This window comes from Haliaeetus albicilla, chromosome 12 (genome assembly GCF_947461875.1).
Source record: "Haliaeetus albicilla chromosome 12, bHalAlb1.1, whole genome shotgun sequence".
Classification (NCBI taxonomy): Eukaryota; Metazoa; Chordata; class Aves; order Accipitriformes; family Accipitridae; genus Haliaeetus; species Haliaeetus albicilla.
Genome location: NC_091494.1, coordinates 37,021,548 through 37,048,979, shown reverse-complemented (window position 1 = coordinate 37,048,979; position 27,432 = coordinate 37,021,548). Strand labels below are relative to the sequence as shown.

General features: G+C 37.4%; 1 protein-coding gene across 2 annotated transcripts in view; it reads left to right on the top strand.

The window, feature by feature from the left end:
• The window catches only part of CA10 (carbonic anhydrase 10), a 213,218-nt gene that overhangs the window by 38,348 nt on the left and 147,438 nt on the right, over nt 1–27,432 (top strand). For both annotated transcript variants that reach the window (XM_069799203.1, XM_069799204.1), the window contains one exon: nt 1,352–1,426. In XM_069799203.1, the coding sequence (XP_069655304.1) occupies nt 1,352–1,426 (75 nt within the window). The remainder of the gene's footprint in view (nt 1–1,351; nt 1,427–27,432) is intronic.

Here is a 27,432-nt window from a genome sequence, read left to right as displayed (position 1 = left end):
TGGAACTTTTCCCAGGGTAATTGTGTCTTTTGTATATAATATGTGATCTAGAAATGAAACTGCAGCAGAAAGCTGGTAAATCCAGCATCTTCTGTAGCTGCGTATTTATGTTAAAAAATTTCTTGGACCTAGTGCAAGAGATTGAAAGTATCTTATAAAACAGAACCAACCCCAGATTTAAGTTAATGATACACAAGGTAGCTGAGCTTTCCGTAGCTCAGTGAGAATTGCTCTAAATATGAAAATATCAAGCAAAATACAAGTGAAGGCAGAACATATTTGCATATCAGCTCTGATCTGCTATCTTATGGAAATCAACTGCATGTTTGTCTTGCTGTGTGTCTGTATGCCCTTTGAAAGTATTTCCAATTAACAGAGATGTTACATTTTGACCACAAAATTTGCTCCAGTTCTGATTTCCTTCAAGACAAAGAGAAATAATGACCTTATGAGCAGCAAACTGATTGATCAAGACATTTCTGCTCTTAGCTTTTCAGGAATTTAGAGATGTCATTTAAGCAACAGTCTTCATCGGGGCAAACCTTATCCAAACCTTAGATTTTTATTGTTACAGCCTTCAGAGTATTGGTCAAAGAAACCTTTCATCGTGTAACTGTACTGCGCTATCACATGCAACCATAATAGAGTTGCATGTCACATACGCATAACAGGAGCAAGCATCTTGCCTAGCTACCAGGATGACTGCGGTGGGGAATAAGTAGCAAGTGCTATATTGCAGACAGAGAAGATAGCAGAAAATATTTCTATTCCTGCCTCAACATTATAGCATAAGCCAATATTTGGGAAGCTATGGGCTATGCATTTCTGTTCCGGTTTTGGAACTCAGAGGGATGAGAGGAGAAGCAGTTATAGACACAGCTATTACCTGTCGTTCATTCTGTCACTTCTTCCCATTCAAAGTGAGAGATTGTTGGAGAACTTAGGAAAGGAAGGGGAGAAACTGCTTTTCAGTCCACCAGCTTGGACTCAAATACTGGCTACTGTGTATGAGCGCACTCTTTTTCTCTGTATTTTTATCCCATAATGAATTTATGGGTGGCACAGAAACCATCAGCAGTGCTGAAGATCCTGATTTTCTACCTGTATTTTTAAGTTGTGATCAGTTCTTCAGAAGCTGCGTATGTTTTACTGAATGAGAAACAGGGACAAGGTCCTCTAAGATACAGATGCATAGCATAATTCAATATATTGAATAAACATCACTTGGGAACTTGAGGAATGGCTCTTCTGTAGAAGATGATACGCTGTTTAGAGTTTCCAAAGCTTATATAATTAAATATTTCCTATGCCTTGCCTTAATTTTATGGTTTCTTTGATTATTTCTTTCTAGCTCAACAAAATTCACCAAAAATCCATGAAGGCTGGTGGGCTTATAAGGAGGTGGTCCAGGGAAGCTTTGTTCCAGGTAAGTGTAATTTAAAAATCTTATTTTTTATTAAAGATTCTTTTCACTGGAATTAATATAGTTGGGTTTGGGGGAGATTTTTTGGTTTTAGGTTTTTTATCCATCGCAAAGATTTGAAGTACACAAGTACTCAGCATCACATTATAGTGAAGCATAGCAAGGTTTTTGTCAATACATTGTCCAAAGACTGTGGCTGTTTTCTGAGAAAGAAATTGCTTTGATGACATTCCTGGTTTCTCTCAGTAAAAGTAACATGATGCTACTTTGTGAATGTGTGTTCTGTGTATAGAAAAGAGAAAGGGAGGACTGAAAAGCAGTATTTTTAACTGTTTGAAATTAACTATCTGATGCAGCACTTCTAGATAATCCCATTCTTACAAATTTAAGACTGTATTAGGAAAGGAACCTAATCGAACCATGAACCTAACATGCAAGCTTCACTGATTTTTGTTTTGGAAACAAGAAACAGTGAGTGAAAAAAGATTAAATCCTAACTTGGCTTCAGTAAGATTTAGTAAATGGTAAATAATTAGTAGGCATCTAAAGGGATCCAAATAAGCAACAGCAGCTGAATTTGATAGGCAAAAGTGAAATTCTGGCTAGCAATAGCCTGGCATTGGTCAGTATTGGTAGAACTCCTCCAAATCATGTGTATTGCTATATACTCCTTAAGTATAGCGTGGTCTGAGTAGGCCTTAGCTTGTTCTTTTTAGCTGTGGATCTGTAACACATTTCAGGATTCAAGCTGCCTGAGACACTAGTAGTTCTTAGACTGACAATTTTTTATTTTGTTTTTGACCTACATTTAACAAGTGATCTTTTTGTGCTCCCTTTCTCTAAATTATTTTATTCTTTCTTTGAAACAGAATTATTTTGTTGAGTATTCACTGTTCCATTTGAGTAGATGTTTCCACGTAGAAGAGGAATCAGGAAACTTTAGCAGCCTCCATTTTTTGTTCAGTTGTGGAGCTGATTTGACAGTACATTCCTCATTCAGGATACACAGAAACATTCAGTGATTATTTTGTTCAGTGTGTTTTCAGTACGGTTGAGATGAATATGCATTAATTTATGTATATTAGCTATATATTATAAGCTAAAATAGTGCTTCAAGTTCTATCATAAATGTACCATGAAAATTGCTACATGATTTTTATTTCCTCAAAGTACTAGAAAATATTGGCTGTTGTGTGAGCTATTCCTAAGAATCTGTAGATTTGATCTATCATCAGATATTTTCACTGTTGTGACAACAGTTACAATCCGACAGTCATTCAAAATACCCAAAATGCTGATTATCTTGATAGGAATACTAGTGCAAATGAGATGAAGTATTTCAACCCACAAGTTCCTGGCACTGAAATTCTTGTGAAAAGCACATATGAAAATCAACATCTACAAACCTGGAGCTTAATTACATATTGATGTAGCATATAGTAGCTTTTCAGATTTACTTGAGATTGGTTTGGACTGTCAAAGATGCTGCAGTGTATTGTTATGCATGTTTAGTTCCTAATGTTGATAGCAAGGGAAGAAACCTGGAGAACATAATCACCTGCTTTCAAGAAATTTCAGCTTTCCTGATTTGCATGACCCAGGTGGATGCCCAGTAGAAGATGAATGAAAAATATATTTTCTAAACAGACCTTCTAATTATTTCAGCTTAAAGTTATTGAGAAAAATAATTTAATTGTCAGCATATAAAGAAACATATGTGATCAGGGAATGCTTGTGGTATTCTAGTCGTAATAGCGTGAGAAATTTCTACTTGGGAACACCCTTAGAAAATTAGGGAGGAAACAGTCATGACTCAAACTTTCAAGAAGGAGGACCTTTTAGACTAGTATGGAGAGAGACCTCCTTTCTGAGAGCCCTGTATTACCCCTACATGTTGAATATTGGACTAACCTCACACACATCCTCAAGAATTGGCCCAGAAGGACAATTATGAACAACTCACTGAACCAGCCATGAAGACAGCAAGGGTAATTTGGAGTCACCTTTCTTGCAGACTGTCATGTTTCTTTCAAATTCAACTCTGCAACCTTTAAGCCTCAGCAGAAGAGAGAAATCCCATGAATTTTTACAGAACAAACAACTCATTTTTTTCAGCAGGACCCAGATTTTGGAGTCTTTGAAAACCATATTTAAAGCATTTCAAGGATGCATTTTATGGTTATGATCTCAGACTGACACATCACAAAGGATATGTTAGTGCATATTAAGTTTATCCATAATGTTAGCAGTCACATATCAGATCGCACATGAGATGCTAATTAGCACTTGAGAGGTGATAGCTGCAAGGCAGTCTGAGCTATAGCTGAAGTTGCTGACTGATGTGCACTGAAGCCAACAGCTATAGCCATCTGCTAAGATGTTTCTTTTCCACAGCTGTTTGTCCTGTCCCAGGGCTGGATGTTACCACCCCCAAAGATATTAGAAAGGAATATTTGTCCAAGACTCTGTCACTGCAGTTCAAAACTGGCATCTAAGCTAATATGATTGACATGAGTACAGCTCTTTAGCTGCTTAGGGGAGCAACCACAAGTGTAGAGATGACTAATTGGGGGTAACAGCATTGTAAAACACTCCAGGATGAGTTGCTAGAGTTTGTCTGTCACAGCTTTGGCTGTGTGAATACTTTTCGCCTACTTCAAAGCAAAGTCACTGTCTTTCTTTGAATTATCACTTCTTCTTTCATGTATAGTTGTGTAAGAATGCATTTAGGAGTGTATCACAATATGCCTAGGTTAGAATATGCCATTTGTAAGTTTTTCTGCTTAATACACTGTTTTGGATGCATTTAAGTCAAGTCCTAACAAATACTGTGGATCCTGTGCAAATTTGTCTTTGAGTAGTTCTTAAAATCAAACCATACTTCACTACATTCCCCAAATCCCAGACTCCCTATATTCTGGGACAGATTTTTAGAAAAATTCTTTTAAATCCCCTTCTAATATAATATGTTCATCTGGACACAGTCTTTTTCCACTGTAAACCAGTGGCTTACAATCACTGGTGTGTATCTCGCATGTAGGAGAGGATATAGGCAGAGATGAGGTACAAGACCCATCACACTCTCTTTCCCAACTTCCCTTCTTGCACTGCTCAACAGAGAAGAGAGCAATCACGACTGACAAGTTCTCTCACTACAGTAACTGTGGCTCAGGTCTTTCTTAGCGCCAAGCCTTGCACATGAGGGTGCAGAGTTGTCAAGTGCAGGAAGGAAGGTGCATCAATGGCTGGATCTGTGTATATACTACTGATGCATAAAACACTCTCCCATCTCTCACCTTTTCTAAAAGCAAAAAATTGCTTTTATGATTTAAATCATGTAGCCAAACAAAATAGAAAGTTAGTAGTGCTTTAAAATGTTGATTGAATGCAAATTAGGTTCCAAATTAAATTTCAGGAAATGCTCAAGGATGAAGAATGAATACTTTTCTTTATGCACAGTGATTTGCATAATAATCAAATAATCTATAATATGACATACTTTCACCACATAAACTTTTTCTGATATGAAATATCAAAGTAGTTCATGATGGGTTAAAACACATTAAATAATCTTTTTCATATCTTTTGTTTGGCTGAGTTTTGCTGTGACTATGAATATGCTGTGTCACTGAAGTAGTGCAAGCATTTTCAGGGTGGCAAAGGCAACAGTATTTCAAACTATTCTGTACCATTTCTTTTACTTTAAATAGATGTGCATAAACTTTGATACTCTTGTGTGTCTGATTGTATTGATTCTCTTCATACTGCTCCTGTTTTTTTCATAGCATCATAAAAGTGGGCTTTGGTAAGCATAAAATACAAAGGTGGTTAAATCTAATTTGTGATCACAGAATTCACTTGCCAGAACTCCATCCTGTTACTGAAATTTTGGACTACATGTTAATACAAGGGCATAAGTGTTTCTCGCCCAGGGAAGACACTGTTTTCATGACCCTCACTGAATTATACCAAGTCTAAAGTTACTTTACAAGGTGATAGTGCTAATCTTAGCTAAGAGGAGGAAGTCCATCTCTGCCACATAATGAGTGAACTTTGCTGAAGGAGCAGATAATGTTCTTCTCTTCCCTTATGATAAAGGTTGTAAAACAACTTTAATTCCAGATAAAGATCTACATCCGCTGTGATTCATTATTGGCTACAGATCACCAAATCAGAGGCTACCTGTTTCCTGGAGATTCTGAGAAATCCCATGTTCGTAGGTCCTTTCACAACTCATTTTACTATAAAAGGGAAAAGACTGCTAGAGATTGATAATGCTGCTCCTGCCTTTTGCAAGGATCACGTTGATGGGATTATGCCCCAACATAGACCAGCTGGCAAAGCTACACCAAGTCAAAAGGAACACTGGGGCAGTGTTTGTGAAGAACTGAGAAACTCCGCCCAAGGAGGAAATGCATGAATTCGGTAATGATTTACAAGGAAAAAGAAGGAAGCAATTGACAATCTTGGGCATGAGTGCCAAAACCTGATTTTAAACTTCCTGCTATCACCATGTGCTTTTGTTATGGCCCACACAGGCAGTTCAAGCGTCCCTAGTTTCTTCTGTGCGGGCTTTAAGATTTCTTTCATTACAACTTTAAGATTTCTTTTAAACTACAAATGTCTTTATGTACATGTCCAAAAATAACCTTTGATGGGCAGAACCCATCTGTAAGAACCATGAACTATTTGTCCATGGCCTGAAACTGAGAGATATGAAACTTCAAACCCAAACACATCTTAAACTTTCTGAAAAGCTTGTGTGTTATGCCATCCTCCAATCGCATAGGGGTCTATTTCATACATTGAGACTGGTGATCGCTTAGTTTGGCTGCCTGAATAATACAAAACTTAAACCTGCTAATTGCTACTCCTGCATTGCTCACTTTTGTACTAACTATAAAATTTGTTCTAGTTTTACTTTGGGACTTCAGGAGGCTGCAGCATCACTCCCAGTCTGGTGCATTTTGCTTGTCAGTGAAAACAGTGGTGCTGTCTGAGCTACAGCAGTGTTTTAAACAGTCTGCACACACTCTTCAAAATCATTCAGTCTGGTGCCGACTCTGAAGAATTAACCAGCCATATATAATTATTTATTGGAACAATAATAGTAGTTTTCTTTTAGAAAGCAATATATTGGAACACTTCATTTCTTCAGGGTGATAGAGCATAGATTCTGGAAATCATTCACTTATTGATTCGAACTTAGATTAGTATGTATAGTATTTCAGCTTTGGTTGTCAGTTAAAGATAGCTCGAAGGAAATATATTTTGTACCAAATGTTTTCTTGGTTTCTTACTTCCTTTGGTGATTCTGCAAAAACTGACTGTTTACAAATCAAGTAACTAGAAAGGAAACTAGATGTTTTTGTGTTTTTGCATGGGAGTTAGATATAATTAAAATGTAAAACTATTGTCTCACTTTTCAATGAATTGTTGATACAATTAATTATTTTAAAATAGCAAGGAACAGATGAGTTGACTGCTTTTAATTTGGAAGAAGAAAGGAACACTGTTGAGGGGAGACATTTGATGGCCTCAATTCTAATACAAATATGGCAACAGTTGGTTATCTTCCTATGAATTGTAACCAAATTACAGCATTGACTTTGAGACACTCTCACTTTAGTAGTAGTGCCGTACTTAATGAGACTATCAGAATGAGTCTGTAATTTTGAATCTTCCATAAAAGTGTAAAGAGGCTGGTTAGAGAGTGGCTCACACCTAGGGGTGTGAGGTTTGATTTATTCCTGAACTTCAATAGGAAAAAAGTGGCATTTAGCATATTAGGATCTGGTTATGGTTCTACATAATAGTGTACCTTCACAAGGAAATACAATTCCATGTGATACAATTTGGTCTCCAGGTTTAGTTAACAATTAGTCTTATTAAAAGAGTTTTATGGGTACTATGTGTGAATTAAAGCTGAGTTTTCCAGATTAATGATTTCATGGGTTGGATTTTCCTGACAAAGCCTCCCATGCTCCTGTTGTGTGGATAGTAACATTTTACTGGGAGATGAAATGTCCCTTGGCAAGTCAGTGATATAACTGAGAGAACCATGCTGTGCTTCTTTATAGCAAGAAGTGTATTTAACAATCTCAATCTATGTCTCTGAACTTCCGATCATACAAAGCTTTAAGCAAATATAAATACTGTGAGTTGTTTTATGAATTTACCTGATTTTAATACAAATGTGAATCTACTTGCTTGCATGAATAGATGGAGAAATAATGGAAGATACTCTGAGTGGTGATCTGTAATGTTCTCCTTCAATAGCAATCACAGCAGTGGTAGAAGGATCAAAGTTGACATTGATTGTGAAGATGTATGTGTGAGAAATGGGATTTATTTATTCATTTAAGAAAATGCTACAAGTGGCTGCTGAACAAAAGTGTCAATTTAATGATATTCTAGGACGTGCAGTAGGGGCATCTTGCTTGAGTAATGGACACATTCTTAGCAAGTTCAAGTGAGAATACACAAGGTGTTCATTCTTCTGTCTGTCATCCAATGGTCTTTCGTCTGTCTTAGTAATTAAGCAGGATTAAGGGCTTTGTCTTAAACGCTTTGGTAGTGATACTTCTCTGGGGTTGCCAACCAGCCTGAATCCTGAACTCTCATCTATCCTGTAAGAAGTGCAAAATGAACTTTAAAGCTGTAAACCACTTTGGCTGATAGGACAGCCCTGTTTGCTGTCATTTCAGCTGGGCCATTTCTGTTGCCAGTGATTATAGCCCTTAGAAGAAGGTGCAAACAAGGATGGCTGCATTAACTAGCAATATGCTAAATTGTTTTTAGCTACATCCAACTTCTGCAATGGCTTCCCAATACGTGCAGGAAATTTTCTTCTAATTGCTTCCTAGTTTCTAGCTAGCTTTGAATTACCTAGAAATCTCCCTAGAAGCTTTCTGTGAGACTGTTTCTTGAATTAATAACTATGGTCAGTCTCAAGCCAGGAAGAAAAACTGCTGCTACACCTTTCTGAATCGTGTCTTATCCAGAGATGCAAAAGTGATGGGAAGTAAGAGGGTTTTAGAAACTCCCTTTCTGAATGGAATAAAAGGGAGGAACAAAAAGGAGGAAAGGGAGTAAAAATGGGAGATTGATGGGGTAGGTAGGTTAGTCACATTATCTTGTCCCAACTGCATTATAAAAGCTGTGATAGCCTACGTTAGGCCTAGTCATATCAGTTTCCTTCCTCTATTTATGGCCTGTGTACCTTTAATGTTTCAGTGGTGGGTAGTCTAAGCTCACACTTAACAGACAGTCTCAGAGAGAACCTACTGTCTGTAGATGCTCTATACTTGATAGTAATAGGTAGAATATTTCTTAATCAGAAGGAAATAGCTCCAGCTTTTTATCACTTTCTCCTGTAGTTGTTTAGCAATGAAAGAAGACTATAACAAAACTTTGAGTCAATGCAGAGGAAGATGTACAGGACTACAGGACGCTACACGGTGTGGTTCTCCAGGGCAATCTGACTGTGGAGGAGGTGTCCTGGCAGAAGGCCTCCAGGGAATACACTCAGAAGAGGGCAGATCTGTCTACCTGCCTGCAGCATGGACCTTCTCCCCTTCACAACACCTGGTGGCACTGTGATTTTGTTGCCATAGCTCCCTTCTTACTTGACTAAGGACCCCAGGATTGGGGGTCATCCTTTACAGGTGCTTTTGTTACTGGCATGGAACTCAAAAAGTTACTGTCTTCAGGTTCTTCCCACCCCTTTGAATACCCATCTATGCAGCCCTTTTTACAAGGGCCTTTTGAACAGAGTAAGTTACTGTCTTACATATGGCCTGTAGCTGCAACCATTTTGCAAACAGATCTCTGTATACTTTTTTCCCCCCTAAGCTTCCTTCACTCCTTCAACAAAACAAATAAATAAATTTTAGAGGGCAAGCAATGTGAACTAACCACAGAAAAGAACTATGAAAATCTGAAATTTTAAACCTTGCCAGACTTGTGGTTGGACCACGGTTCTTTGCTAAAGTGGTCTCAGATCCCTTTTTCCCTTAACAGCCTAATCATCTTTCTTGGGTGTGTTTTTTCCTCCTAAGTTATGATTAATATCCATGGAAGAAAAATTGCATGTAACAGATGTATTTCGGACTTTGCTTCATTATAGTGACAGGACCAAATGATTCAAGTTGTCTTCCTGTCTATTTTGAGCCACAGTCAGGCACTGCAAAGGTCAAGCCTTCCCTTTAATGACAAATACTGCATTGGTAGCATGTTGTATCTTGCTGTGTTACCAGCTGTCTAGTACCTCTCCTGCTGAACCCACAGGTTCCTCCTGCTAGGACACAAGCAGTATCCCTCTTCTACTTCACGAGTGTACTAATATGGAAGACCTTCAAGGCAGTAATCTGCAGATCCTTGTCAATTATTGTACCTCACACTTTGCTGTTAGGTTAGATGCCAATTTTAGGGATAGCGGTACTCCCATTACTTTTTGATTAAGTTAAAAATCCTCTTTCCCACTATCCTGAAGTGGTTGCTGTTTACCTTGCAGTGACACTAGTATGGATTATAAGAAGAAAGAACAATTAAGTACCACTAATTCTTTGAGACAGCTGTAGCTGGTAGGGCTACCACAACCTGCATGAATGATGGCTTCTAGCTGGGGAGAAGTTTAAAAGATGGTGGTTACCATTTGGGCATTTATATCCTCAAACAGGAGAACAGGGAGCAGTATCCAAAACATCTGCTGTCCTACACAATGTGGAATCTACAATCATTACAGAATCTTGAAGGCCTACAGTTACTGTTGGTTAAGTAACTGCTCTTTCTGCAAATTTAATGCAATTTATTTTTTTTAAATATTATCCCAGCCCACTTTGAACTTTTTAAAAGTGAAAAGCCAGCAAGCCCACTTCTGTGATCTTTCAAGGGTTCATCATTCCATGATGAGCACATCCTCTTAAGCTTTTGCTTAAAAAAAAGGATCATTCCTATGCAGGACCTTAGATGTATCATCAAAAGTTTGGGGGTTGGAATAAGAAAGTAAGGCTGATATTAGGAATCTTTTTCTTAGGTTCTTCACTGTGACCTAAAAGCAAAGGAAGGAATTCCAAGTATAGATACTGGTATATAAAGGAAAGGGTTTATCATATTCTTGACAAGCTAAGTATAAAAGCATTTGAAACAGTAGTCCATGACTAAGTCATTAATAACTGAAAGACTGTAAATCCTTACTTTGGAGGATTATTCAGGATAGTTGTAACTGCCAGACAGCAAGGCTCCTGCACGTTGGTGCTGCTGAGTATATGTATTGGTATATTCAAGTTTATCTTATCTTGCGCCTCGACAGGCTAATCTTCACACAATATCTTAGTCGTTCTTGTCACCCTTTGGCAGTAGACATTTTGATGGTATCCATGTCTTAGAGGAGTAGAACTGAAGCACAGAGAAATCTGATAGAAGAATTATTGGCTGCTTAGAGACCCAAGGAACTTTTCTAAGCTAATAATCCAAACTGAAAGTGAGTAATGACATCTGCCATGGCTGATTACGTAAGGAGGGGACTTGGAGCTTTGGCTATTAATTACCTCATAGTAGTTGTCTTTTTTGTCTGTGTGCATGTGTTTTTGTACAAGACAGATAGTAGCAGTCATCACTCCCTACATTGAAAAAACCCTTTCTTTATAGATTTTCATTGTATAGTATAAAATAAGTTAGCGTCCCATGGAGAAAGAAGTCACTGAGAATAACAAGGAATAGTAATTTTCTGTGCTAATAATGTTCTTCTGTAGTGGCATGTAATTGTACTTAATCAGAGAAGGGTTACAATGCTTCAGCTTATATTGGCTTAGGTACTTCTCCCATAAACCTGTATGGGATGATATAGAATGGGAAGGGATCGCAGTATAGCATGGAAATAGAGATAATGAGTGACACTAAGAGGTTGCCTCACTGCTCCTCCTGTCATTATCCCACTTACAAAAAATACTCTTGTAAAATGCTTTGATGAAGAGAATTGTATTTTAAGAGTACTACAATTACAATTTGCAATTATCTGTTTGGAATCCACCTCTCATTTCACTGAGACTATTTACATCAGGATATTATAGTGACTTCAGGGAGATTATTCCTAACTGTTACATTGATGATGAACCCAGCACCACTGAGGACTCTCTATAAATACAGCATGCAGTTTGCAATTCATACATCTCATTAGCACAATTTAGTGTAATTAGGGTAGAATTTGCCACTTCATACAGAGTAAAATATGGTCACTGCATCTACACCCTTATCTGTGGTTAAAATAAACTACTGTGAAATAAGATCACACCACTACTCTGTGTATGGTTACACAGAGTAACTCTTCTTGTTTGTTGTCAATGAAAGTTTTACTGTTACTCACAAAGAACTTCCCTGTCAAATCCTATCCCCTGCCTAATGGAGAAAGAGGTCAAAAAGAGAAGGAAATGAGGCTGTTACCTAAAGGTAGTTACAACATATAGTATGCAAGTAGTTTCCTCATAGACTGCTATGATTTAAGTTGTAAATATGGACTCAGAGGATTGCTTTATTATAGTATTTATTCAGTAGCCTGCAAGAACTTTATTTCTGAAAGTACCGTGTATGTATGTGTAGGATTACTTAGGCTCTTCAATTAGGGGATTGCTAGTGGTAGTCTGAAACCATTCATTTGTACTCAGTGAAAATTTCCTCCTCTTGTAACAGCTCTCTAAAAAGGTCAGTTGTGAATTCACTGGACCATGAATCTATTGAACACACTTGGGAGCAAAATCCATGCTCATCATTTACCATGTCTGCCTGCCTACGAGTACGTGGAATTATTATTTGGAGAAGTTTTACTGCTGTTACTTACACACATTAAAATACAGCTATCGTATAACATCACCCCCACCATGGTATTTTCTGGGCACATGCTATTTGTGGTCATTGAAAGATTTACTCTCTCTTACAAAGAAACTCACCATAAAATACAGTCACCTTCTTAATGCATTTCCGGCTACCTGCTGACCCTGCTCAGAGCTGTAAATTGTGTTATAGTTAATGACTCTGGCCAAGGAAGGAACCTTCCTGAATGTTATTGATTGCTTCTTTCTGCTACTGAAAATATTACTTAAAATTGTCACTTTTTCCTTTCTGAATAGAGAGTGGTTTTACATTAGGGCACTTTTTCATTTTGTATTTATAAAATGAACAAAAATACATTAGAGTTTCCAGACCAAGCAGTAACCATGTTTATAGTCAGCACATAAACCCTGAAAATAACAGCATAACATCATAATGGGAAACCTGACAGGTCGTTAAATACAGCTGTGCAAATGGCATTGCTGTAATTCACAAGTGCATGTTGACAACATCACACCCTACAGCCTTTCAGTATCTGGTCAAAAGAGAAAAATTCTGAAGTATGTAGCACAAAATAAGCACACTGGAAGTTGTTCACTTGACACCAGAGCACATAGCTGATAGGTGTTCCATCCCAACACAGAGGTGGTTCTTTAGGACTTTTTTATGACCTCCCCCTAATTTATTTTTTCTGTGTCTTCAGTATCTAGCAACTTCAGTTATGGGGGCTTAGGTGAAGAATGAAGGTCTTTACACAGGTCATTTTACAAATATTAAATGAGATGTAGGTAAAGAAAGATGGATAAAGTGAGTTCAGGGCAACAGCATGGAGGCTGGGAGAGAATTAAACAACCAGTGTAAATACCTGTGTCATGAGGCTAGTCTGCCTAGTGTCCCTATGCTGTTGACTAAAAAAGAAAAAAGGTGTTCCTGCAGATCCTTTGGAGAAACCCATGTCTTTTGGCTGACTAAAATGGAAGTGGTACAGGTGCCCCAACAGAGAAGCAACAGTAGGCAACAGGATGGGCAATGTGGACTCAGCATACCTCCTTTATGTGCATTACCAGATTTTCCATTTCAAAGGCTCATTTTAATAGAGCTGAAGAATGTTACATGATTTTTTGCAATGCAATTTTGGCATTATCTCATACTATGTTATAATGTCAGAAGTGAGGAAGGAAGAAGGGTGGATATATGCAGGCCAAGTACTAGCCAATTGCACAGCCACTGTGCTTCAGTTTAAAAACAAACCCAAAGGTTGAAAAGCACGAGCATTAAAACAATGACATTTCAATCAGATGGTGAGGAGATGGAATTTTCTTCCTTGCTTACAAGAAATACTTTGCTCACATTGGGTTTAGTAATGTCTCTGAAATCCAGGTGTTACTTTGTTTCTACACTAGAATAATTAGAAAGCAAGTTTGGCTGAAGTAGTCCCTACAAAAGCCACCCACTGCCAGTTTTGAAAATCATAGGTTATTACTTTTGTCTGAAAATAGGTCCCACTGACAACAGTGGGATTTGCTTAATGAGACAAGTGCTACATCCCTTGAATAAGGACATCAGAAACTGATTTTTTAAAAAATAAAAATCAGTATTTGCAAGATTGTATTCCTTTTACAATGGTTTTATTTAAAACCATCTCTTTCCAACATCTAACTGGAGTGAAATTACTTATTAACACAGCTATGCAGTGTAGCCTTTCTTCTCGTTTTTTCTAGAGTGTTTACACTGCAATTGCATTAATAACATGTTTTTTGAGGATATTGTGTTTTAATACTGTAGCCTATTTTTCTCATGGAGGGGAGGGGCTGAATGGAAGGAATAAACCTTTGTGCCTGGGATCACGCTAGTGTTACCACAGCACTAACAGGTATAGGATGAATAGGATGCTCAGTTCTGAGAGGAGCTGCTCCTTCAAATCTCAGCCAGATACAGTTAAAGCCATATCATGGGCCAGCTGCCCTTCTACAACATGCAGATAGGAATGATGGCTAATTCCCAGCTTTAGTCCCAATTTAGAACTGCAGGATTTAGCTGTTCTGTGTGACTCACAGAATATAGCATACAAAATAGGAGAAAGCATCTCAGATAATGTAGTCAACCTTTCTGTATTTTCAAGCTAGGCTACATAGGCCATGGCTACAGAATACCCATTCACTATTGCATGTCAGGCCATTTCCCAGGAGTGAGTTCTGATTCCATTTTGCTTTTCCTATCCAGCAGTTAGGCGTCTTCAAATGGCTTTTTTTCCTAGTCTTAAATTAGGCTTTCTTAAAATAAAGAATAAATAAATAACTGAAGTGTGATAGGATATGGCTGAAACACATTGCATGGCCTTGGCAGGCTCTGTTATTCACATACTGACATCTTTAGAATTACCTGGTATTTTAATGTGCATTTAAAATTGGTTAACAGGAGTATAAATTAAAGTAATAGAGAAACTAGTCTTTCAAGATTTTATTACTCATTGTAATTTCATGTTTATGGGCTTATTGTTTTGTGGCAGGACTTGTGGCTTTTTAGTTCTAGAGAGTATAGCAGTAAGAAGATGGTGCCTCACTCGGAACCTGGTGAAATCAATGGAGGTCCTTCCACTTGACATGAACAGGCTCTGTCTCAGGGTCATAGTCACATTATTCTCACTGTCAACTGCTTGGATTTAATTTCCCAGTTAACGACACTGTCCAGTGCAAAATCATTTTTAGGTAGAACTTTAAATACTGTATCCAAACTTATTTTACATTATTTTTCATGCAACTCCTATGCCTAGTTTAAGTAAAAAGAAAAAAAAAAAATTAAGAGGGAAGAAAGATGAAAATGAAAATTATGTATTTGTTGAGATGGGAAATGAGATAAGAGTTGCACGCAGAGATATGACTCTTTTCCTACACCTCTAACTCAGTGTAACCACAGTGGAATTCTGGAGAGGACCAAAGGAAAAGTACTAATTGAAGTGGCACAATTGCATTGAATTGAAAAACATAAAGCTCTTCTCCTGTATTAATGATGCTCAGGTTTCTGTTTGTCTTATCATTGTTTTTCCTTTGTTGCCAATTCTGTAACTACTCTTTGCACAGCTTTCTTTGAATTAATAGTACACTTGGGCAGGCACAGATACACGCTTAAGGAAGGATACGAAGCTACAAGTAATATTTGTAGAAGATAACAGAAATTCTCCCCGCTTGTTATATCAAGTCATGAGTGTTTATGCTTATTTGTATCCATTAATTATAACAAGCACTTTACATTTGCATGTTTTTGCATAAAAACTCTACCTAAACCACCACTAAATTGTAAAGATAAAGACCTGAAGGAGCTCCAGAATGTGAATATTATAAAATACTGAGGAAAGAAAAAGTTACTTAGTTTCATAAACAACATTTCTTGATTTAGAAAGTCCAGTTTGAAATACAGAATATTTTTTTTTTCTAACCATTTTCACTTTCAGAACTGGTTTAGCAGTCTAAGTCCCAGTGGCTTTTTAAGATTGATGGCCAGATCTACAAACTTTATTTAAGTGCTTTAAAATGCAAATCACTGGCCAAGGAAAAGGAGCTAAGTACATAAGATACACAGTTTCTCCCAAAAGGCTCTGGGAATTGGGCATCCAACTTGCTCAGGCAAGAAGATAAGAAGATCCCAGGAGGCACCTACTGTACCATTTAGTGCCTGAAGACCATCATAATTCTGACTGTAAAGTTCCGAAGTATCTAAATCACCTTTAAATAAGAACTTTAGTCCCTGGAAGAGTGTTCTCTAATTCTCTTGGGGTTTGAAAATGGGCTAAATAACTGAAGTATTAAGTTAACCCCCGGCCTCCAAACCCTACCATATATTAAATGGAAATCCAGAGAGAGTGTCTTGGTTTAACCCCAGCCAGCAACTAAGCACCACGCAGCCACTCACTCACTCCTCCCCACAGGGAGGAGAATTGGGGAAAAAAAAAGTAAAACTCGTGGGTTGTGATAAGAACAATTTAGTAACTAAAGTAAACCAAAATATAATACCACTACTATTACTAAAATATAATAATAATTGTAATTAAAAGGAATATAACAAAAAAAAAAAAAAGAAGAAAAGACAAGTGATACACAATGCATCACCACCTGCTGACCGATAGCCGAGCAGCAATCTGCCCCTCCTGGCCAACTCCCCCCAGTTGATATACTGGGCATGACGTTCTATGGTATGGAGTATCCCTTTGGCTAGTTCGGGTCAGCTGTGCTGGCCATGCTTCCTCCCAGCTTCTTGTATGCCTGCTTGCTGGCAGAGCATGGGAAACTGAAAAATCCTTAACTTCAGATAAATGCTGCTTAACAACAACTAAAACACCAGTGTGTTATCAACATTATTCTCACACTAAATCCAAAACACAGCACTGTACCAGCTACTAGGAAGAAAACGTAACTCTATCCTAGCCAAAACCAGGACAGTACGTTAAATGACATAAAAGCAGTGTAGGTAGAAGAAATGTATTCAGGTGAAAGATGTTATTGTTTCTTGCCTGCTTCTGGGAAGATTTCTGGTAAACTGTTTCTAATGTGCCCTTCAGGAAGCTGTTACTGAGATACTGGCATTTAATTTTCAATTTCCTGCTTGACCTTGTTCTGCAACATGATTTTGCATTGGTTTTCATGCATAAGGTACATAAAGACACCTTCAACTACTTAGTACATAATACTGTTGCTGGGCCATATATTTACAGCGAGAATTTTGTGGAGCATGCTGTTCATTACTGGAGAAGAGGGGATTCTTAGTTGCAGGCTCTTAAATACAAAACTGTTGGAATAAAGTCAGCTAGCTTTAACAAGAAAATATTTTCACAAGTGTTTTAACAATGTATTTTTGCTTACTAATCACACACCTACAGTCACATTTCCCAAACTGTATCAAATTACAGAATATCATCTGTGTAACATCTGCCTCTGTAGAGAAACAGTGCACTAAATCTTGTAACATGACCTGTCTGCAAACATTATGTTTGCGGGATTGGGCTGTAGAAAGGGGGTAACTGGGTGCTTCTTTGCATTCTATATGATTCTGGTGCTTTTATAGACAGAATAATTGTCAAAAGCCCTGACATTTGCTATCCCTGGATAGAGTAAATGAACATTTTTGTCATGCTTTTCTGTACTAAAGGCAAAAGGATTGGCACAAGAACTTTCGTCCTGTTTTGTGTCAGTAAAGGAAAGCTCCACTTTCCCTCCAAACAGCCAGTTCTGTGGCTTGATATATTTGCTTTTATAGCCAGAATCTGTTGTCAGAAACAGTGCATTGGGCAGTCTAGGCCAGTACATATTCTTCTATGATTATGAGATAAGGTTTTTGCTGATGTGACTTTTAAAACTATCTTGAACTGCACTTTGTAGTGTTAAACATGCAGGCAAATACATATTTTGGTGAAGTATTTTCTTTTTACTGCAGAAGTTTAACAAATAGGACCAGATTCAGGTGTCCTTATTCGGAGAATCTCTAAATTTGGTATGTGTTTTCACTCCCTAACTTGCCTTTTCACTTCGTGATAGATATTTTCAGTGACCCCCAGGTGATACCGTGTCTCACCTCCAAATGGCTATAGGTAATCTTCTCACAGTACAACTTTATTTTATATTCTCTCCCTGCCATACTTTGCATGAAAGTAACTGTTAAATATAGAGAGAATGTCATACTATGAATGGATATAATCCCAAATATATTTACATCTCCTCATTAGCTGTCTGAGCTAATGCACAAATTTGTTCTTTCTCAGAGTCTGAATTCACTGTAAGCTTAACTGAAATGACCAAATATTAGCCTTTTCATGAGCTCAGTTGGATTTTTCATCCTGAGAGCCCCACTGCTTCAGCAGAGACATTCAGGTGCCAGGTGGAGCTCCACAAACCTACCTGGTCTGAAGAATAAGCAGAAATAGCTGTTTCTTTAGGCATTGCACTAATAAGTGATCAAATTCTGCTTCTTGTATTTCCCTGCTCTAAACAACCAACACCTCCAAACAGACCCAGCTATCGTGCAGTGCAAATCAAAATACCAAAGACCAGAGAAGAGGATCACCATATTAAATTTCACTAGCCTCTAACATCTTAAATTAATTGTTCTATTCATGCTGATTGGTTTTCTTTTTTTTTCAAGCAGGTTTTTCAAAACTGCCTTCTTTACTACATGGTTTTCCAGTTGGGGTGCATACAGACATGTGCACGTGTCTATAAACACCTATCTATAGAGAGTTTTGACACTTTTAACATTTAACACTCAAATGTTTGATATACAAAATGTTTATCTACAGCATTCCTTATGTAAGCTGTGTAACAATAGCAGGAAATAATACATCTATCACAGAAATTAATCTAGTAGTTGAAGAACAGCAGATGTAAATTACACTACAAGACAAAGCTTAATTCAGTGGATTTTTATGATGTGTGGAGATGTATAAAGTGCTCCTTGAATGCTAACTGAGATCTTTGCATGAAGATGCACAAATAATTTCAGATTTGGGGGGGGGGGGTTATTGCTTTTAAGAACTGAAACAACTGAAACATCCATTGGGATGCTGAACCTTTTTTCCAGCACTGTCTTGTCAAAAGGCAGTCACCTTATTCATGCATTCTTTTATGGTTTTTAACATTTTACATTTTTATGTGAATATTTTTCTGAACGGATTTGGGCTTTTAAAATCAGGTTTCTAGAAATAAGTCACAGTAAATCAGGATGATAGTATATAATTCTGTGCTAATATCAGCCAACCAATATTGGGAAAAGCCTATCGTCTTATTTTTACATGCAAAAAGATGGGTCATCTTGGAAACATCTAATGTTTCTCTGGCACTATTACCCTGTTTCTCATTATTTCTAAAGAATTCTTACTCTGTTCTTTGTTATAGTTTCATCACGCATGGGTACCAGGCTGTATGTGATGCACAGCTCTAGTTATCTTCATATACCTTCAGAATACTCTTATTATTATTTTAAAATAGCTTGTACATTGTCATTTGAAAATAATCTAGAGTATTGTATCCAAACCAATGTTTTCAGTGATTCATAGCTGATTTGAGGATTTGAGCTGATTTTAAATTTCAAGTACAACATGAATCGTTGAACCCTTAAACAACAAACCATCATGATTCTACTTTCACCTACAAAAATACATGCCAACTTTAGAGTTGTGCACTATGAGAAATTTTGTACATATTTCTAGTATTGAATCTACTGCAAGTAATTAATTTGATAAAAGATTATAGGCATTTGTGTATTTGATTGTCTCATTTATAACCTAATGAGCATCACATTGTTCCTGTGCAGACACAATAGAAAGCTACTAGGGCTAATTGGCAAAGGAAGAATAAGATGTTTTGGATAGAGGAACACCATATCCATATTGTGCAAAGGATAGCAACAGAAAAGAAGAGAGTTACCATTTTCACTCCGATTTAGCAATGCAAGTTAGCATGTGCTTAATCCAACATCCTTTCCAGCTGCTGTATCTAAAGTTAGGAATGTACTTGGAGGAGGACCAGCAACCCACAATGAAGCATAAGAATGTCAACAGCAGACTTAGCTCTGATTGCTAGGTCCATGAGCAATAGTTTTATGCAAAATTGGGTTTTGCTTTGACTGAAATAAATGGAAAATTTTATTTAGTAAAAACAGTAAGCCCAGAATTTTTTAACTTTCACAGAACTGGCAGCTAAATCCAAGAACATATGTCCAATTTACTGTGTGGGCAAGGCATTTCTACAGAACTCTAAAAATAAGTTGTTGTGTATGTTTTCTGAAGGTGGGAGTGACCTTCTGGAGATACTTGAACTTTTAGGAATCATCTTCAACAGGAAATGAATCACCTACTAAGTGCACCGTGTTCTGTAGGTAATTCTCATTCTAAATTTAGAGTCTGTGGGACTAAGTCTTGTCTCACAATCTTTAGTTCAGGTTTGCCCTAGTATAAAGGGTGTGGGGAATAATCTGGGTGTGGGGAATTGCTTCTGGATTCTACCACAACAAAAATGGTAGTAGTATGAGGTATAAAAATAAAAATTGATCAGTAAAAATGACTACTCTTTTATTTGTAAGTGCACATTATGTTATAATTATGTAAGACTGGTATGTAGCTCCCATTGTCATTTGCATTTTCAAGCTGATTATAAATATCTAAATAAAATGAAATAAGAACTCCTTGTTGTAGAAGCATTGCAAAGCATCTCTGTCCAAAAGCACTAACTAGCTTCCTTTGTGTTTGAGGTTTTCAGATACCTTTTTGGTTCTCAGCTCTCCATGGTATTGCCATTCAGTGCACATAATAACAAGATACAGTATTCGAAGTACTTAAGGAGTATTGAGGTATTTAAGGCACCAGTGATGGAAGCCTGTATGTATTTCATGTCACTGTAATCATATTTGCAGTAGTGTTCTGGCACTGTCATGGCCTCATCACAAGATACTACAGTTCTTAATGTCCAGTTTCTTGCCACTCAGTTGTGTTGAAACTAATTTGTAGATATTGCACCTAATCAACTGATTAAAGCCTAGCTGCCTACACCAGGGCCCTCTGCTGGTTTACACTAACGAGACTTTTCCAGTAACTTTCTTCAAAGTAGAGAAAGGAGGAAAAACACATTCAGCTTAGTTATGAGCAAATTCATATCTCGTTCGTTCAGTGAGAATTCAGCAGTGTTAAACAATAGTGACCCTCCAGATTCAGTTCTCTCCAAGAAAGAAGAGGGTTCCATTTCTCTCTACTGGCGAAACAGTCCTATTTGATTGAGAGAACAGAAAGGTAACAGTCAACATGACAAAACTGTCACCTGTCCTCACAGTACCAAAGAGATTCCAGGATCTGGAAAACAATGTAAATCAGCCATAATCTTTGGAATGGGTCATATGAAAGTGTTCATGTAGGCAAGCCTAAAAGATTGGAGAAAAGGCACGAAGTCCTAAGTAAACACTTCTAGTAAGGCTGTCAACAACTCTCCTGAGACTTACCCTGTCATGCCCCCAACACAGCCAGTCAAGAGAAGCCCTAGAAATCTGAGCATTGAGAAGAAAATCTTCTTCTTCTTAGCTTTCTGAGTCAAGAAATATCAAGCGGTACTTGTTTTGGGATATATGCTATGATTTCATGAGCAGGCTTCCCAGAGATTGTTTGATAGAACAGAGAAGCCTCGTGGCAGCAGGCCAGCTGGCATTGTCAACAGCACTTCATGATCTTTGGAACCCATGAGAAACAAGCAAGGCTTCCTCCACAGATGGCTATCAGCCTCCTCCTCATCCGTTCCTCAGTCTGCAACTCTGAAATCAATATTTTCATAAGCAGTTCAAAATTCCAGCTGGACCTTCTATGGACATGCACTCTTCCAGCCTCTGTTGGTAACCATTTTTTCCATTTTTACATGGACTTAGACAATGGTTCTAGGTAGTGTAAGTCTTCACCCCAAGCAACAGGGATTGCACTTTCCAAGATGAAGTTACTGCATCATCCAGTCTCTTTTGTCTTCAGGGAACCCTGCTCTCCTCAAAATATCTACCAAAGCAAAAGAAACTAACTTTGCAATGGCAAAGTGACTCACATTCTAACTTTGAGAACAAACAGTTTTCTAGCTCTAGTTTCTGTATGTTTGCCTTTGGTCCTTTTTCTGTGTTCCTTGAACCCATCCTTCAAAATACAGAAAGAATCCATGGTTTCAGAGAGGGACCTCCTATCATCTGTTAAGATACTTTGTCTTTCACAGTGCTGTGAAAGCTGAATTGCCATTTTAGTCTGGCTATGGCACCATCATATTTGAGTAGAAGAAAAATCAAGATTAATCCTATCTTGTAATTAGCCAATGTTATGGACACCCCTCTGGTTTTGAAAGACTTGCATAATAGGCCATGAAGATTGTTTTCTGGGTTTCAGTGTGAGTTAAGAGAAATTTACCCCTAGCTCAGATGAGATTCAACTGTTTTTACCTCCCTCCCATAAACCTTTCCAACAGTCCTAACACAAGGCTAAGTCTTATCCCCACATGAGAAAGGACTTGCTTCAGACTAGCATATCAGTTCTGTGCATCTATGATACAAATTATACAAGACTTCATAGGTAAATAGGAAGGATTCAAATTTTCTGGTTCTGGGAGTTCGATGCTCCATCCACAGACCATTTCCATTATTCATAACCGTATGTGCAAATCACTGTTATCATTATAGTTCTTTTGGAAGAGACATCTCAATATGAAAATGTAAACTTGTATCATGAAACAGGGTTTCAAATACAGTATTTGCATTCTTGAAATTTTGTTTTAGAACATCATAATTAAAAGAGTACCAAGGGAAAAATCATGTCAAAGCAATGAAGAACCTTAATTAGAGGCCTTGCTCTACCCTCTGATGCTAACTCATGGTATTCTTGCCATTTGAATTAAGAAATATCTGATTCACTTTCATTAAACAATGTTTTAGGGCATTTCCTTCACTGTTTCTGGTTATAACATCAACTTAATTATAAAAAAATTATTTTCCTGGGGACTCACAAGTGTAAGCAATGGAAATTAAAAAAAGAGTCATAATACATCTATAGAAAGGTACTTGCTCTCAGCTTTCTATTCTCCAAAGACACTTTAAAAAGACTGTTCCTCAGTTGTCTTTATGAAATAAATGGATTACGAAATAATATGGAATAGTGAAAATGTTGCATTTCTGTGTTTTGGGATGTACATTTTCTGTATCCTGTCACTTGGGCACTACAGTGTTTCATTTCATTTCACTGAAAACCTTTTACATAGGGCCAGGAATGGGACCATCACCAGAAAGCTTATTCTTAGAATATTTCAGGGCTGACCATGAAAGAGCTATGTGTCCTCTGCATTGAAAACAAAATAGTAGTTCTTGGTCAGATCTCCAACATTGTGTATTTTAAAAATGCTTATCGTTATTTTTAACTATAGAAGCTTGTGACTTTATACACTTTGCATACTGTATTCCATATTCTTTAATACATATGTTAGTACCAAACTTCTGTGAACATAATTTCAGTACGTTATGCCATCTTACAGCATGTCTTAGGAAGGGATGAAAGAACAGTGAGATACAGCCTTCTGACAAGATGGTCCAGGAGTAACCCTCGTGTCTTGACAACGCTGAGGCTTTTGTTGTTTTCAAACCATTGCCAGTGTCCTAATTAGCATTTGTCATGTTGTCTTTGAACAGCTAAATAACTGAGATCTCTTTCAGGTGTCTTGTCTTTGAGACTAATTGTAAACATCTGCCAACTAGTGAGGACAGTAATTCCTGTAGTTGTTCAGCAGAGTTCCTGAAAGGATATAAGTTTATTTTCTAAAGCCCTGCTTTACAATTTCTTTGTTACCTAAGAGTCTGTGTCTGGATTTTACCTTTCTCCCCCTCATTAACAGTCTGTCCCTGGGTTTATGTGCAATACTTTAAAACAGTAGAAAAAATTAGAAATCAGCAACAAAGTAAAATGAAAATAGTCAGTTAATGTTGTATTTAATTCTTAAGATGGCATCAAAAGTGTGTGTTTATGTAATCCATAGAATCTTTTTCTATTGTCAATGAGAAAAATTAATTGAAAAGTTTCATTGAAGCCTTTCCTATAAGGGAATGAAAGTTTTCCAGTACCACGCCAACATTTGGGAAAAGCAAAAATATTTCTTTCAAAGGCCAGTACATACATAAGCAACCTGAACAGATGGTTAAAAAAAAATGAAAGTGAATGGCTGAGAAAAGGTCCCTGTGACATTCACTATTAGACACAACAGTGGCTCTTAATAAAGCAGAGTTAATTCTATAGCAAGGAGTGAAATATTATTTAATCAACAGTACTTCATACATAATTCAATTAACTGCCTTCACTCATCAGTATTAACGAGAGCTGGAGCTTGGATTAATGTGCTTCAGCTTCATAACAGCACTCCCAGCCTACTTAAATGCTGCCAAAACTTAATAAAGCACTGCCAATCAAATTACAGTATCTGAGCCCAGTACATCCATGTGCTGATAATAGAAATCATCCTATGCTCACATCATTGTTTGCTAATTCCTTATTTATGCTGATCTCTGCACTAAGCAGTTTAATTTGTGTACAGTGGTAGAACAAGTTAAATTTCTTACCACCTTCTTGATAATGTCTTTGGAATCATTCAAGTTGTTGAGCAATAACTATAAATGGTGTATCCATGTGCTTTCAAACACATAATTTTTTAAATAGTAACTTTAATCAGATGCATCGATTGCCATAGAGGGATTTCTATTAGTTCAGAAAAATAAGGATGCTAAATTAATTTCTGCTTTGGTTCTGAAGAACATTTTTATTGTGGTCAGTTCTTTTCCAGGCGTAACAAGGATCTTGCCCTCGGTTACAATGAACAACCCTGATTGTGCCATTTGCTGCTGCTAGTACTCCTTGTGCTTTCTCTCTCTCCAGGAAGAGAGAAGGAACAACGAAGGTTTCCAAAATGTTTTCCTCTCTGCCATTGAGGGATTTAATTCTCAGAAGCTGATGAGGCTGCCTCAGCAGAAGCTGAGAAAATAATGCTTTGGTATTATGTCACATTCAGTGCAACCTGTGGCCAGCCTCATCTAGGGAACTTCAGAAGATCTAAGCCCAACCTTACAGAACTCCTAAAAGGGGAGGCAGCCTGATGCTGCTTATTCCACCTTTAACTCTTCTGAAATAAATCTCTGCTGCTCCTCAAAACACTTGGCCGTATTTCAGCTGCATAAATTGAGGCCAGACCATGGCACCCAAAAGAAGATTGAACTGCTGAAAAATTCTTTGAAATGTAAGCTTTGGAAGCATTGCAAGCTGTCAGAAGAATCAGAATAAGATAAATGACATAAAGAAAACATAGAAGAGCATGCTTTTTTATATATTTCTTTTTAATCCTAACACAAGAAAAAAAATGAAGATGTCAGAGGAATAGTTTTTGTATACAACAAGAGCCTGATCATTTCAGGAGCCCACAACACAAGTTTGAGGGAGATTTTGTTTAAAAGGAATTCAGTACTGTAGATCATTCAAAACATGTTTGGGGGGACAGAAAGGCATGTGCAAGTCACACTTGACTGGATTCTACCTGAATGGATTCTACCTTTTACATTGCGTTTTGAAAATGATTTCTGTTATCTGGAGCATGTGAAATCTAAGGAAATAACAGGTGTCATAACCATCCATTTCCTCAATTCACAAGGTGAAATACCAGCCGAGGCTGAATTCGAAGTGGTGTCATTCTGTTGGGAGCTCTAGCACTGAATTTGGCATCAAGTCCCTTGAGGGCAAGTGAGGATTATGAAGTGCAGCCCAATATGTAAAAGCAAGAGACAGCAACCAGAATTTCTCAGAAGAACAGAGAAACTGGGTCTATTAAATACTACGTAAGGAGGAATGATATTTATGCTCTACGTTCGCCAAGTAGTCCCATCTGAGGATTTAGCAATTCATCCAAAAAAATATTAGATGGTTAAGGCTAAGTTGGATATATTTTAAAAACAGAAAATAATGGAGAACCAAACCCTCACTTTTTAATAAAGCCAGCACAACTCTGTTAATTTAAACAGAGCCTCATCAGTTTGGAACCTTTTCCTTACAGTTACAATTTCTCCCTTATCATGTTTTTGATAGGAGTTTTAACAGCGGAAAATGGAATGCTAAGTTGACAGCAAGTATTTCCTCATCCTATATCATTATCAGAATCAGTATAAAGGTGGCAGATTTTCAGGGGTTCAGCACTGTGCAAGTGACTTGTAGGGGGTAAAAATTAATTTCTTAAAGGAGCATAAGATGAGCTACGTCCACATTGAAAAAAATAGTTTGAATCTACTGATAAAGTTTAAACCATACTTCATCCTTTTGCCTTCTATTTAAAATATAAGAAATAAAGATCATCTAAAGGAAAAAGTACAGTGTCTACACAAAATCTTTAGACTAACAAAGAGGCACTCAGGCCTTCAGCCATTTTAAGCACCAAAGTCAACAGAGAAAGGAGAACTACTTTCTAATTCAATTTCTATGTTTCAGGCAGTTTTGGTGACATTCAAAATAAAAGATGGATCAGAAAAATCAGTAGACAATACATGATGTGAAAAGTGCTAATGCAAGTAGTATTTCAAAGTGGAAACAGAAGACTCAGTTATGAATGGACTGCACCTGGACGTCTTTCAGCAGTGCCTATGTCAATGATACAAAAAGCTGGCAGCAAGTACAGCACTATTGACTTATGAATGATCTAGACATGCCTGGTTTAAAAACAAATGAATAAGTAGCTCATGCAATTCACTGTAGCAAAGGAGAACATGGTGCTTGCAGGGAGGGGACATGTAGAAAACTGTCTCATTTCCCCATCTGTACTCCTAATATTAACATTATCAAAAAAACCCCAGTGTGTCATAAGTTTTAATAGGTATCAAAAAAAAATGAGGCATAGATCCTCCTGCCAACCTTTTCTATTTGTGAGTTTTATGCCCTGCACAGGGGGAGTAACATAGACTCCATACTGAATGTCACTGTCGGCCATAGCTCCAAAGTCAGCTGTAAATTCACTGATCTCAAGGCTAGAAGATGCTGCTAGATAATGGGTATGGATTTTCTGTACATCATGACTGTGTGTCATCCACCTACCACCTGTACTGAACCTAATAATTTGTCTGAATAAAGCAGTACTCCATAAACTTCACTGCTGAGCAAACAGCATACTGTTGGCAACATCATACTTTGCTCTCCCTTTCAGCTCATCAAAAGATGACTCAATTACCATTTAAAAATTTATACTGCCTATGAAGTCAAGGACTGTAGAATTAGTAGTCAACTTGAATGTGTTTTGAAAAGAGTAAATGTATCTTAATGTGAAGAACTGACAGGTTTGCATGTAAGTGTTAAAGGACAAGCTGCAAGCCAGTGTTGGTGTTAATTTTAACTAGCATTATGTATTCAGGGAATAATGGGCAGATGAAAATGACAGATTCCGTCAACATGTAAGAGGGGATTGATCATTCTGGTAATGAAGAAAACATTTGAACAAGCCTGCCTAGTTTATGCAGTTGCCCAAATTCAAAAGACACACAGATTCAGAGATTCGAAACAGAGGAATTTGAAATCACAATTTCTTTTCCTTCTGGAAAAGTCAAGGCAAACCATAAAATTGGTAATTAGAAACATGCTTGTGAAGGTTTGCGTGTTTTACTTTCTTAAAAGCTGT